Raw genomic sequence first — 14678 nt, 5'->3', positions numbered from 1 at the left:
AACCTCACTACCAACATCTGAAATGTAAGCACCCAGATAGTGAAGACCACTTGTAGCTTAGTATATAAGAAAAAGGTTAAGAACAGTAATATCTGAAAATTCAGTTGCTTCCTCTTCTGTGGGTGATCCCTCCTGGAACTTGCCCTCTTTCCCATAACATATGGAACACTCACATAGCTAACTTAAGAAATCTACTTTTGTGATAACACAGACCAAAGGTAGCTGAAGCTTCACAAAAGTGGTGAAAGCAAAAAGTATCAGGTTAACAGTGATGAGCGAAGGTAACAGGTCAAAGTGGTAACAGGTAACAAACAGGACACCTAGGCACCCTGAAAATCCACAGAAATGTCTTTAAGGGTGTGAGCTTTCTCAAAGTCATGAATGACAGGGTCACAAGTTCTTTATTTTGTGTTAGTTATTATATAAAATGATAATCAGCTGGAGGCTGAGGATATTCAGACTACTTAGAAATTAAAGACCATCAACATGGGACTAAACCATTGCTATAGGAGAATGAAAAAGATGCAACATTAAGCCAGGATGAGAGGCCTCGTGGAACATGCTGCATATCAGCCTAAAGACACAATAATCATCAAAAACAAAGAAATATAATCTGTATAAGAAAGAGTTTGGACTGGTGTTAAATTCATTAGCAAAGTTCTGGGAAGGAACGTGTATATGAATTACTGTATACTGAACCCTTGTGTGAGTCATTTTTTTAAAAGATGAGAAATAAGAAAACTAATATTTATTTTAAAGAAAATAATTCTTTGAAAAAACATAAATGTTGAAGAATATAAAATCTTTTTTTCATTTTTTTATTTTTTTAATTTTTATTGGTGCATTATATTCATACATCATATTGGGGTTAAAAAAAACTTGTGTGTACAGACATGTACACATCACTGATTTAACCCCTACCTAATTCCCAACCCATTTCCTCCCCGTCCCTCCTTTCCTTGCTTGGCTTAGTGGTTGACTTCGATATGTTTAAGTACATTGTGTGTTTTAGAGATTTTCCTCTTCCCCCCTCCTTTCTCCTCCTTTAGGTTGTCTTGTTTGCTCCTCTATAGGATTTCCTTTTTCATCTAGAGTTCCTCCTATGACCCATTTCTCCTTAACTCTCACATATTAGGGAAAGCATCCAATTTCTTATTTTTTGTGACTGACTAATCTCACTTAGCATAATGTCCTCCAGTTCCATCCATTTCCCTGAAAATGATGTAATTGAGGGTTTTTTTTTTTTTTTTGATGCCTGAGTAAAGTTCCATTGCGTACATATCCCACAGTTTTGTAATCCATTCATCTGTTGATGGACATTTTGGCTGGATATTGACAATAAGAACAAATAATGGTCACTGAATGTTGCTCTATATGTGCCATGTACAGCACAGTACGGGACACTTAAAACATTGCCATTCATCTTCAGTGTGATCCTACCCACCTGCTCTATCTTGCTTTTATAGACATAAAAACTAAAATTAAGAAAAATTTAAGTAAATCTCCACACATTTAGAGATCGGCCAAACATTTAAATCCCAGTTCGATCCAGTGCTAAATCCCCTAATTTTCTTGCCACACTAAATTACCACCTTACTTTTCACTTGAAGAAAAAAAATAATTAAAATTGAAAATATGTGGACACATAATTTTTTCACAATTTTGATTTTGTGTGGTGCACATAACCGAATTTGACATAATATTTAAGAACATAATTTTACATATATCTGACCTAATCCTATAACATTAAAACCAATAATATAAAAGAAGTCTATGACAACTATAAAATATAAAAAAAATACCAAACGGTAGCTATTTAAGTGTCAGGTTTTAATACAATAAAACCTCTTAATTTACATCAATTTAAAGGCAATAAAAATTGTTAGTGCTTACTTTCCTGGTTTAGTATATTTCAGGTACAGTGTAAGTTCCTTCTAATCTTTCAAGAGAAGGACTGAGTCCATTTTACAAGTGCTAAATGCAGGGATACATGCATGCCAATGTTTGTTCATAGTAGCATAATTCACAATAGCCAAACCATGGACCAAGCTTGTGTCCATCAATAGATGAATGGATAAAGAAAATGTGGTGTATATACACACAATAAAATTCTACTCAGCTATAAAGACCTAAATTATGTTATTTGCAGGAAAACGGATGGAATTAGAGAGAATATTATGCCAAGTGAGATTAGTCAGTTTGAGACAGTCAAGGATGGTATGTTTTCTCTGATATATGGAAACCAAAGAGAAAATAGGAAACAAAATGGACTTTAAATAATGCTTAGGGAGACCTATAGTGAAGTTGAAAGGGGTTAGTAGAGAGAGTTAGGGAGGGGAAGAGGGAGAACTGAAGAAAGAAACAGTTCAAATAATAAATACTATGGCAATATGTGAAGGTATTACTACCGATGTCAGTAACTCCTGTGGGGAGGAAGAAGGGGGCCGGGGAGAGGATATGGAAGGAAATACAAGAGCTGTGTGCATGTATGCTCATATCACACTGAACTTCACTATCATATATAACCGCAATTTACTAAGAAAATAATTTTTAAAATAAATGTAAAAAATAGCACCCTTTTATTTTAAAATAAATGTAAAAAATAGCACCCTTCCCAATTCTACATGGAATACAGTAAGTATTTTATAAATATTTAAGGGATTCATTTAAAAAATGGCTTAGAGGTGTACCTGGTAGTCCTGGGGGCTGAATGCTGTCAAGGACACTGTTCTAAATTCCGCAGACACCCTCCCCAGCAGCCCCTGTGCACGGACCACCAGTAACCTGACTTCCCCATCCTCCTCCTGCACGGTGATGTGAGGCATGCTGCTCTCCGGCAGGCTCATGGCATCCTCGGGCTGAGGAGGCAGCCCTGTGGAGAACTGCAGCAGGCCTGGAGGAGACAAAGAAAAACAGGTTTTCCCAATCATCCGGGCCCAATTTCTCAGTCACTCCAAGCAATCTTGCACAATCATTTCAATCACCAGGCTAAAATTCTGAGGGTCTTCATGGAGAAGAGACTGTACTAAAGATTTGATTAATGTGCACTGATATGGAATATGCTTATTAGCTTTCAAAATGTTAAAAGTGTAAATGCTAGTTTTCTTTGCTTCTTATTTTTCCCTATAGAAGCATCAATAAAAGGAACACTGATGGAGTTTTAAAATGTATATTTTCAGACATTTATTCATAATTGACTAGAATCCCTGGAATCAATCTTAAATTTAATGTAGAACAGAATGATGGCACCTTAAAGGATCTGCAACACTTAAAAAAAAATTGACTCTGAGAAACAGAGTTGAAGAGTCTCGGTTTCTCACCCAGATGTGTGTGTGTGTGTGTGTGTGTGTGTGTGTGTGTGTGTGTGTTACTACGGATCAAACCCAAGGTGTTCTATCTCTGAGCTTCACCCTCAGCTTTATTTCCTTTTTTTAATTTTTAAACAAGGTCTCAGTTGCTGAAGATGGCTTCAAACCTGCAATCCTCTTCTCTCAGCTTCTCAAGTATTTACTTACAAAGTATTTCAATTACTTAGATGTCAACATATGAACATAGGATAATTTTTAAGATAAGAAATGTTTGGTAGCCATGAATGGAAGTACTCTTTTTTATTTAAAAAAAAAAAATCCTGCACAAAATCTCCAAAATGCATTATTTAAGTTCAGAAATTTCTTTTTATATTTTCTTTCATAAGTAGTATTCCTGAAATGGCAGCTTACAGAAGTTATTAGGGTCTTAGAAAGTTCTACTTCAATCACTTTTGTAGAGTCCCTGAAGAAGTGCTTAATAAAATCAAGTACACACAGGGGAGAAAATTGCTTCTGCCTTCGACTAGGTTACCATAGGGATGATCGCTGGCTTTGATGGCGATGTCTGTCGTTTCCTTCTCAAGATCTATGCTTGCACCACTGGTGGGAGTTGAACCCAGTTTCCCATCTCCAGGAATGGCCGAAACTAATGTCACCCGAAAATACTCATCAAGCTCCGGAATATCATCATCCAGGACATATATATTCAGGACCTAGAAATGTAGAAATCCAGAGGCATTCAGCAATGGCATGCAGAAATTACTTACCAGAGGAAAGTAAGATATCCAATTAAATTGTATTTAATTCAAATTACTACTTAATGTAACTTATTTTTACACAAACTTTCATATTTACACATGTGTAAGTATATAAAGAAATAAAAAAGAAGGTATTGCAGCTATGAAGCAGGGAATAAGCCTTCGCCAAACACAAAATGTACAGGCACCCTTGATCCTAGACTTCCCAGGCTCCAGAGCTATGAACAAGTTTCTGTCGTTAATAAACTTCCCCGTCTAAGATATTTTATTATAGCAGTCTAAACTAACTAGGGCAGGTGTTATTCATTGATATTTATGTCTAAAAGTATCCTGGTTATACATTAATATTATATGAGGTATGAATATACAATATCATATCACATCATATATTCTTCATACCAGAGACACTGATATTCCCAACACTGTCCACTGGGCCTCAACACTTCTATAGAACTTGTTTATAAACAATGTTTTTCTCTAGAGATTTTGATCCTGAAAGTCTGTGGTAGGATCTAAACTTGGTTTATAATGCTCATGTTAATGATGGTTTTATGAGTACTATGTGGCATGACCACTCTGCTCAAAGAAGTATAAAAATGGCACCTACTGAATACACTATGCCATTATTCTTGAATTGTGTCATAATTCCTTCTACGGAAAAAGAAATAACAACTATAGAAGACAAACCAGGTGCAGTGACACATACCTACAATTCTAGTCCTGGGGAGACTGAGATAGGAGAATTGCAGGTTTGAGGCCAGCAAACAATAACTTAATGAGACCATGTTTTAAAATAAAAAAATTAAAATAAAATAGGAGTGAGGGTGTAGCCCAGAGGTAGAATGTCCCTGAGTTCAATTTCCAGTACCACACACACAAATGTTATAAAAATAATATTTTAAATAATTTTTGACTGAAATATTCATAACTATTTTGTTTACTAAACTTGATTAACTATAACTTCTAAGGTATATATGAATTGAATGTGTTATAAAATATAATTTCAAATTATATTTTTGTTTCATAGTTGGTAAATTTTCCCTAAGAAAATTTGGGTTATCAAGTCTGTTTTGCCAAGTAGGAGCATTAAAATGTCACCACATACTACCAGCTTTATTTCATAATGAAAGAATACTTTAAATCCAAGATAGAAGTGAAAAATACAAAGCACAATAGTAAATATAGTCCTATAAACTGAAAAAATAGTTTTGTGAAAACATACCAGGTGTCATCATTTTACTAAAAATTAGTAAAATTTTATTAGTAACCTTTTAACACACTACTACTAGAGAACTTTGTGGTAAACTATTTAGTTTATTTCATCTATCCTTCCAATTTAAAGATTTAATCACTTTTCCTTAGCTTTAATTCTTTAAATATTGACATTTTAAATCTTGCCTCAATTTTATCTTTTTCCATTCAATTCACTCCTAAGTCCCTCAAAAATATCCTCAAAGGTTATTTATTATTTGAAAGATTTAAGTTTAATTTGTTCTCTGTCCTTGGTGATCTATAAGCTATTTATCTTTTAATATAAAAATTATACTAATATGAGTAGTCTGACATTATAAACTAAAGTAATATTTAAAATTCTGATATAGGAGAAAATTTTATCACAGTTTCACTTAGAGAAAATGACATATTTTGAGTCATCTGTGGCTCATGGAAACATATTATGAAACTGGAGTATAATTGTACTTTGAAACACAGAACAAGACCTTGTTTCTCAAATTTAAAACAAATAAAATGAGATTAGAATTATAAGAATTTCTCATTGGTAGATTGGAAGAGTACCATTAAAACTCTATGGTCTCCCAGTATATCAGTAATAACAAAAACTCACAATACTATACCCTCAAGCTATACCACTGTTATTATATTGGAGCTAAAGAACAGATGAAACAGTAACACATTGTTCAGAATTCTCACTTTTCTTTTGCATGAATACTAAAATATTTTGTAGTATGATCACATCTCCTGAGCATTTTAAGTTGCTTAAATAGCAAAAGCTGCAAAGAAATTACAGAACAAACATACTAGGAAATGCTTTCCAGGAAGCTTTCAAAGAAACAAAGAGGATAGGGTTTACCTCAGACCTCTGCCAAGGAAGGAATGTGAGAGTTCCACTGGCATTAGCAAAATCATCGACAAGGTAATTAATCCCATCAGATTCGATCTGTGAGATAGTGTAAAATACATGCACGTAGTCCAGAGCTCCCCGGGTTCGCTCCACTACACAGGAAATGGTGGCTCCCTCCTCTGCAATCTGAAATTAGACATAAATTATTTACAAGCACATATCTTATTGAAGTCAGTGACGAAATTACAATGCTTTTGTGAAATCCTCATGTTCTTTTTCACATAACTTTTTGCCTCTCCAAAAGGACTCGAAGGCTTCTATATCCATATATATATATATATATATATATATATGAATATATATAATATATATATGAATATATATGAATATATATGAATATATATATGTGTGTGTATATATATATATGGTACTGGGTTTTCTGGAAGCTCTTTTACCGCCGGGCTACACTCCCAGACCTATTTTTATATTTTTATTTGGAAACAGGGTCTCTTAAACCAGCAAGACTGGCTTCGAACCTGAGCTTCGAACCTGAGCAATGCTCCTGTCTCCACCTCCCAAGCACGGGGATTACAAGTGTGTGCCACCACGCCCGGCTCCCATATATATTTTTGACTAAGAAGTATTTGCAATCATTTTTGTCCCACTCCTCCTTCATTGAGATAAATAAAACAAAAAAATCATAGTCTCTTAACTGTATATGCAATGCATTTACTGATACCTCCTGTGCACTAGCCACACATGCAATGGTTACAAAATGTAGTTTTGAAAAAAATGCATAACCCTTTCTCTAGATAAGCATAAGCCTAAAGAGGAAGGCAAACTTACAAGTTAAGGATGGTTCCAGCACAGACAGACCTAAAAGGGACAGAGGTGGGTTGCAGTGGGTGAAACAGGACATCAGAAAAAGCTTTCTAGGCATAGACATAAGAAACTATAGTGCATTTGGTGGAGTCACCGGGAGATAAAATAAAGGACCAGGTGGAGAGACTTGTAAAGACCTAATGTGGGGACAGTGGCCAGATCAAAGAGGATGTTTTCTGTCGTAGTATATTTTAAATATTCTTTCATAGTATCTTTTAAATATTCTGTCATAGTATATTTTAAATATTCTGTCTTAGTATCTTTTAAATATTTTTCCATATATACACACAGGCATATAAACATGTGTGTATATTTTTCAAAAAAATTTTCTGATTTAAACAAATTATAATAAAGACTAAAAATTATATGAAATAAGCAGTTAAAACACATATTCATACTGTCAAGTTCTTAGGCTCTCAGTTCAATTTTCTTTTGTTAGAAAATATGCGATTCGACGCCGGGCGTGGTGGCGCAAGCTTGTAATCCCCGCGCTTGGGAGGCAGAGACAGGAGGATCGCTCAGGTTCAAAGCCAGCCGTGCTGGCTTAAGATACCCTGTTTACAAAAATAAAAAAGTATAAGATAGTTCTGGGAGTGTAACCCGGAGGTAGAAGGGCTTCTAGGAACCCCAGTACCGCCAAGAAAAAGAAAAGAAAAGAAAGTAAAAGGAAAGAAGAAAAGAAAAGATGTGATTCAAAGCCAGACATGGTGGCACACACTTGTAATCCCAGCATTTGGGAGGCTGAGACAGGAGGATTGTAGTTTTCAGACAGCTTCAGCTACTTAGTAAGGCCCTTTGCAACTCAGCAATAACATGTTTCAAAATAAAGAATAAAATCAGGGCTGGGGAATACAGCTTGAAGGTAGAATGTCCCTGGGTTCCATCCCCAGTACCACAAAAAAAGAAAATATATAATTCAGAAAAACAGAAATAAAACTCAATAGAGATTTAAAAAAATATATAAGCTGGATCTTAGGTAGGTATGATGAGACATGCCTGTAATCTCAGTGACACAGGCAGCTAAAGCAGGAGGATCACAAGTTTGAGGCCATCTTGGGCCTCAAATTAGTGAGACCTTGTCTCAAAAAAAAAAAAAAATTAGAAGTGTTTGGGGTGTAACTCAGTGGTGGAGCATCCCTTGGTTCAATCCCCAGTACCACAAAAAATACTAATATATAAAATGTCATTCTCTACTTTTTGAATAAATCACAAACACTTCCAGTTGGTATAACACGAAGCCACTTTAGTGTTGACATCAGGACTGGCGAAAACAGATTTGGAATTTGTCTAGCAAAGGCAACAGTCAAAGTTATCAATGAGATGGAATCATGAGGAGCCATCTCACCAAACCCTTTGAGTGTCACTGAGAAGCCAGTAACCTTAGTGCCTCCCTGGGAAAAAGGATCAAGCATGCCTGGGTCAATATTGTAATTTCTTTATTTGCCCATCAGGCTCTAGCATAAGAAGCCTAAAACAGCCAAGAGAACTCAATGTACCTTCTTCAGGCATGTTTCAGCTCCAACCCAAAAGCCAGAAAAAACACATTCAACAGTGGTGTTGAAAACATAGAAACAGGACCAAATGTGGGCAGTGGGTGATGAGGAGTGATGGAGCCAGGAGTCAGACTCACATCTCTACCTCTCGCTTCCTAGGATGCTCAGTAAACGGCTACCTTAGTACTTATGAATTAACAGCAACAACAAAGGGCCTAACACTTAAGATTTATTTTTGGATGATTTCATTCGAAACACCCCCTCATGTTACCCTTGGGTAACATAACCCTTGGGTAACATGAGGCTGTAACTGTCTTCTGTATTTCTATCTTTTTAATAAACTCCTTTAAATCTTAAAAAAAGATTTGTTTTTAATAATATGTCAGCTAACAAGATTGGCAGAAGACTGATAATTATGGAAGTTATATGATGGACACACTGGACTCATAATTCTAACTCATCCACTTTTGTGTATTTATGAAGTTTCACTTAAAAATATTTTTAATTCAGCTTTTTGCTTCTTCCCTCCCCTGCCATATATTCTGACCCAGAAATGGGATCCTGAATCAGGGATGGTTCCAGTAATATGTACTAGATACTTCTGACTAAGGCCAACCATAGATAACACTGAGAAATACTAGACTACACAATATAATTATTAATACAAAGTATGAATAAGACAGAAATGTTTTTTCTAATACTAAAATATTTATGTAATTGGCTTTAGAATCATGACATAAATAAAAATTAGGTAAACATATGAAAAAGCATAACACCAATAATAATGTTTATAATCAGTCTTATACCAGAGACCATAGTACTCACTACTGTTTTCCTCTTTTGAATCAGAAATTTGCCACACATTCACATCAGTAGAATTAATAAATGTAATCAATAAGAGGCTTTTTTAAAAGTCGATTTACCCAAAAGAAATTATGCAAGGTTCTTAGCCATGAATTGGCCTTCTTTGTTGAAATAGAAGATCAAAGCTAAACAATTACAAATCCAGTTAATTTTTAATTTTGTTTCATGCTTGGGTGATGATCTGTGATATCAGATTATACTGATTATCCTTTGTTTCTAAGGGAATATATTCACATAACATATGGCAGGCACTTAAACATGATCTAAGTAAGTGGAAGTAATATTCTAATTCTCACAAAGATCTTCCCAAACTATCTTAAAATTGCTTAAGCCATGATTTTATATAGATATAAGACATAATCAAAGTATTAGAAGAACTAAAGTACTGAGACTAGCATTTTCTGTGAATCACTATGGAAAGCAACTCCATTATCTTATGTGGTACATGACTTTACAAAACATATGAAGAAACAGTGCTAAAGTGAGATGTGGTGAAAATACACAGAAAGCACAAAGAATAACACAATGTGGGAGGCATCATGAGAATATGGTTACTACACAATAGATCTAAGAAAATCAGTCCTCAATTCATCGGGGCTCTAAACTACACATAGGTTTATTCATTCTCTCAATTATAATTTATCAAACACTTGCTATTTGCCAAGATGTACTGTTCCTGGTAAGGATGAAACATCACAAAATAATTATCACTTTCTTCAAGATGCCATTCAGCAGACTGTGACATATTCTATATATTTTCATTATTTATTTTGTGGTAATGAGGATAGAAACCAGGGACATTGTACCTCTGAACTACACCCTAAGCCCTATCTTTTTAGTCTTTTTATTATTTTTTTAATTTTTATTTTTTATTTTTTTATTTTTTATAAGTGGAACATATTGAAAGTGGTGTACATTTAGATTGTGCTTCATGCCTGGGTCTCACTGAGTTGTGAAGGACCTCGCTAAGTACCCAAGGCTGTCCACAAACCACAATCCTCCAGCCTCAGCCTCCCAAATGCTGGGATTATAAGCATGTTCCACCACACCCTGCGTATTTTCATTATTTATTTAAGATGTAACTATGCTATCATTTTAACCTATTACTTTGTCATATGAATCTATGTATGATGTAAAAATAACCTAATAGAAGTCTTTAAAGATCTCTCTTGCCTTCAGAAATTTTTTAGGGAACTGGGGAAAACATTAAATTTTCAGTGACTCTACAACAATATATTAGAAGAGAATTTATGAAAGTTACAGTGATTTTAATTCTGAAAATGAAGCAAATGTCTAAAAATTTAAACTGAAAACAATTTTAGGCATTGAGTTAACTGGCAGTTCTCAAATATTTTCATTTCAGGACCCATTGGCTCTCATAAAATCACTGAGAACCCTAGAGAATTTTTGTCTATGTTGTTAAAGTCTGTTGATATATACCATATTGCAGGTGACTGATTAATAACAGTATTGATTAATAACTCACTTAAAAATACCAATAATGATCCATTACATGCTAGCATAAGCAACATATGTTCATGAGAAATAACTATATATTTCAAAACAAAAAAATAGTGATAAAGAGTCCCTATTTTCTAGTTTTACAAGTTTCTATGATGCCTGCCATAACAGAAAATATCTGGATTCACAAGTCTCCTTTTGCCATCAGTTTGTTGCTCTCAGTTATTTTTGTTGAGGTATATAAAGAAAATCCCATCTTATATAAATATATAACTGAAAAAGGATGTGTATTTTAGCAAGCTTTTCAGATAATTGTGGGTTTTCTTCTACAATATTATATCAAAGTTTGACAAGTGGCAGTTGTTGCTCAGATAGTTACAACGTGCAAGCTTATTTTATTACATTAAAATCCATTACTCTGCGGGGCGTGGTGGCACACGCTTGTAATCCCGGCGCTTGGGAGGCAGAGACAGGAGGATCGCGCAGGTTCGAAGCCAGCCGCGCTGGCTTAGGAGACCCTGTTTCCAAAAATAAAATAGGTCTGGGAGTGTAGCCCGGAGATAGATGGGCTTCCAGGAACCCCAGTACCACCAAATAATAATAATAATAATAATAATAATAATAATAATAATAATATAATAATAATAATAATAATAATAATAATATGCATTACCCTGCCGGGCTTGGTGGCACACGCTTGTAATCCCTGCGCTTGGGAGGCGGAGACAGGAGGATCGCGCTGGTTCAGAACCAGCCTCGCTGGCTTAAGAGACCCTGTTTCCAAATTTAAAAAAAATATATATATATATAAAATAGGTCTGGGAGTGTATCCCGGAAGTAGAAGGGCTTCCAGGAACCCCAGTACCACCAAAAAAAAAAAAAAAATCCATTAGCCCACCTAGCACACTGAACCAGTCTTTTACCCATGCATGATTTTCAATAATATACAATGATTATCTGGAAAATACTGGTTTGCTGAATTATACAGATCTTCCAAATGTTGACATATTTCATTATATAAAATAATCACAACTAGTTAATATCACTGTTAATCTTATCTGAAAAGTCTTTAATATAGGGAAATAGTCAAGCTCACTTTGGCAGATAAAAGCCTTCCAAAATTTAAATTTTCATTTGAAAGATTGAATTTTTTTATCAGCATCAAGAACCGCCAGTTGTTTTTCTCGTAATCAACAGCTCACTCTACTTATTTTCATGAAAATGTGTGCCAAATATCTAGGTCTGAATAACCAAAATCTGTCAGTCATTTTTTAAGTAAAAATGGCATTCTATGAAAACAGTAACTAGTTCAATTTATGACTCAAAATTTGCATAAGCACCTTCAAAACAACACTTAAGTTTTGAGAGTAAGCAGAAGTACTTTATTTGTGCTTCTCATTTCATGACATGGAATACTAAAAGACAGGTAGGTTCTCATGGGTCGAGGATTTTAAAAATTATTTTTTTTATTGCTTTACCAAAGACATTTTTAAGTGGAACTGTACTTTTTAGAATATAGGTGCAAAGGCTAGGCTAGAAGCTGGCAGTCTAGGCCATCATTAATTCTAAAGAACAAAAGGTCAATAAAAATTGGGAAAAAAATATTAATTTTTTTTTTTTTTACAAAATTGAGCTTAGCTTTATGGACCCTCCAGAAGGATCTCAGGAAACCTAACATTTTCAGAATGACTTCAGTAAACAATCAATAAATATTATTATTGTTGATGAAGCTGATAAAAATATTTGAAGATTCAGCAGGGTGTGGTGGCACGTGCCTGTCATTTCAGGGTTTGGTAGGCTAAGACAGGAGAATAGGAGAATTGCAGGTTCAAGGTGAACTCAGCAACTTAGTGAAATCTTGTTTCAAAATAAATTTTAGAAGAAATATTTGAAGTGCCAGACCTGGTGAAACACATTGGTAATCCAGTACTTGGGAGGCTAAGATAGAAGGATCACAGGTTAGAGGACAACCTCAGCAACACAGCAAGACTTCCAGTGACCTACCAAGACCCTGTTTCCAAACAAAAAATAAATAATGGCTGGGGTGTAGCTCAGAGATAGAATGCCCTTGGATTCATGTAATCCCAGTACTTGGGAGGCCAAGACAAGAGAATTTTCAGGTTTGGGGCCAGTCTTAGCAACTTAGAGAGATCCTCGGCAACTTAGTGAATCCAGCTTCAAAATTAAAAAAAAAAAAAAAAAAATAGAGCTGGAGATTGTAGCTCAGAGGTACCCCTGGGTTCAATCCCCAGTACCAAAAACAAAACAAACAAAAAACCCTGAAGACTCCTGTTTCAAATCACACCAAGTTTAAAGCAAGTGTTTCTGTTATTGTTTCAAAGAATGAAAATTGTGTAATCTTCCTGGAAATTAAATCTCATTGTTTAATATTTCAGATTCAACAACAATTTTCCTATTTAACCATTTAATCATTTTTCTTTCTCATACCAACATATTCTATTTTTATCCCTTATGGGCTTAAAAGAATAGCCAATCATGTCTTCTCTTTCTTTCCAGCACTTCAGACCATGTTCTGTGGCCCATGTAGGGAAGTTCTCTCTTAGGCAATGAAAGGCTTGACCAATCTTTTCAAGTTCAACAGGAATAGACACAGTTGTATAACCAACATCAACCATAATTTCAGAATGGAATTTAGGAGATAAGTATGAAATATGCTGACCAGCATAGAAAATTTACCTATAATGGCCCAGTAAATAAAATAAATAAATAAAACACTATTTCCCATTTTAGGCAGGTTTTTAAAATGTGATCTATGTTGCTTTTGAACTTTCTCATGAGTTCAGTTGATTATGTGGTTTAGCTGAATCTAAACATGTTTCACATCTGAACTACTACATGTCCTTTCCTGTTTTTTTATTAACATATATTCACAGAAAGTTCCAATGAAGGTTTATTTTGTTCTTGGTTTATTTTATACTATGTTCCACTTTGAGCACTATATATACAATAATGACCGATAAGTCCTATTACATTCAGAGTCCTTTCATTTTTGTGGTGGAGGGGGATAGCCAGTAAATATTAGACTTATAATTATCAGGAAATTTTAAGAGTGTGACCAATGCTACAAAAAATTAAAACTGAATGAACAAAGAGTGACAGGTTGGTAAAATGGGGTGAGCTACTTTAAGGTTTTCACAGAGATGACACCTTTGGAGCTGAGACTTGAAAGACCAAAAATCTGGAATAAGAGGGTTGCAAACAGAAAGGCTAATGAGAGCTGATGCCCTGAGACTGGAACCCACACCCAGCAAACCAGACTGAAGCCCACTGATCAAAGAAGAGAGCAGCACAGTGTGAGGTCGGAGTCAGAGGCAGGGCCGGACCTTGAAGAGAATCTGACTTTACAGGGCACCACAGTGGTTCTCACAACCTGAGAAAAGCCATCTCTTTTTAAAGTTAGAGATAAGTATATTAACTATCAACAGAGAAAGACAACAGGATGGAATCACGAGACATGAGTTCCAATTCCAGTTCTTCGTGTATCTTAGAAGTGAAAGGGGAAATGAATATTCATTTAGCACTGGTAATCAATGAGCTTTGGCCCAGGCATTTGAGATCATCCTGTCTCATTTTATCCAACTTGGGTTAGTTATTTCTTAGGCCTCTAAGCCTCAGTTTCTAGCCGTATAGAGTGGAGAGAGTAATAATAATAATATATATATTATATATATTATATATATATAAAATATATAATATATATATAATATATAATATATAATAATATATATTGCACCTCTGTTACAGATTTTAAGGTACCTAAGATTTAATATGTAAGAATTCTTTGGTGGTTCAATATAAAGGCATTATCAGT

General features: G+C 34.8%; 1 protein-coding gene across 1 annotated transcript in view; it reads right to left on the bottom strand.

The window, feature by feature from the left end:
- ADGRV1 (adhesion G protein-coupled receptor V1) overlaps window positions 1-14678 on the bottom strand; it is a gene marked incomplete at both ends in the record, with an annotated part of 566633 nt that overhangs the window by 467897 nt on the left and 84058 nt on the right. Inside the window, 3 exons of the mRNA XM_080707128.1 lie at window positions 2691-2893; window positions 3841-4021; window positions 6156-6332. Of these exons, the coding sequence (XP_080563254.1) occupies window positions 2691-2893; window positions 3841-4021; window positions 6156-6332 (561 nt within the window). The remainder of the gene's footprint in view (window positions 1-2690; window positions 2894-3840; window positions 4022-6155; window positions 6333-14678) is intronic.

Source organism: Muscardinus avellanarius (assembly GCF_963383645.1).
Source record: "Muscardinus avellanarius genome assembly, chromosome: 1".
NCBI lineage: Eukaryota > Metazoa > Chordata > Mammalia > Rodentia > Gliridae > Muscardinus > Muscardinus avellanarius.
The sequence above is the reverse complement of the archived record's forward strand: the minus strand, read 5'-3'. Positions and strand labels throughout refer to the sequence as shown.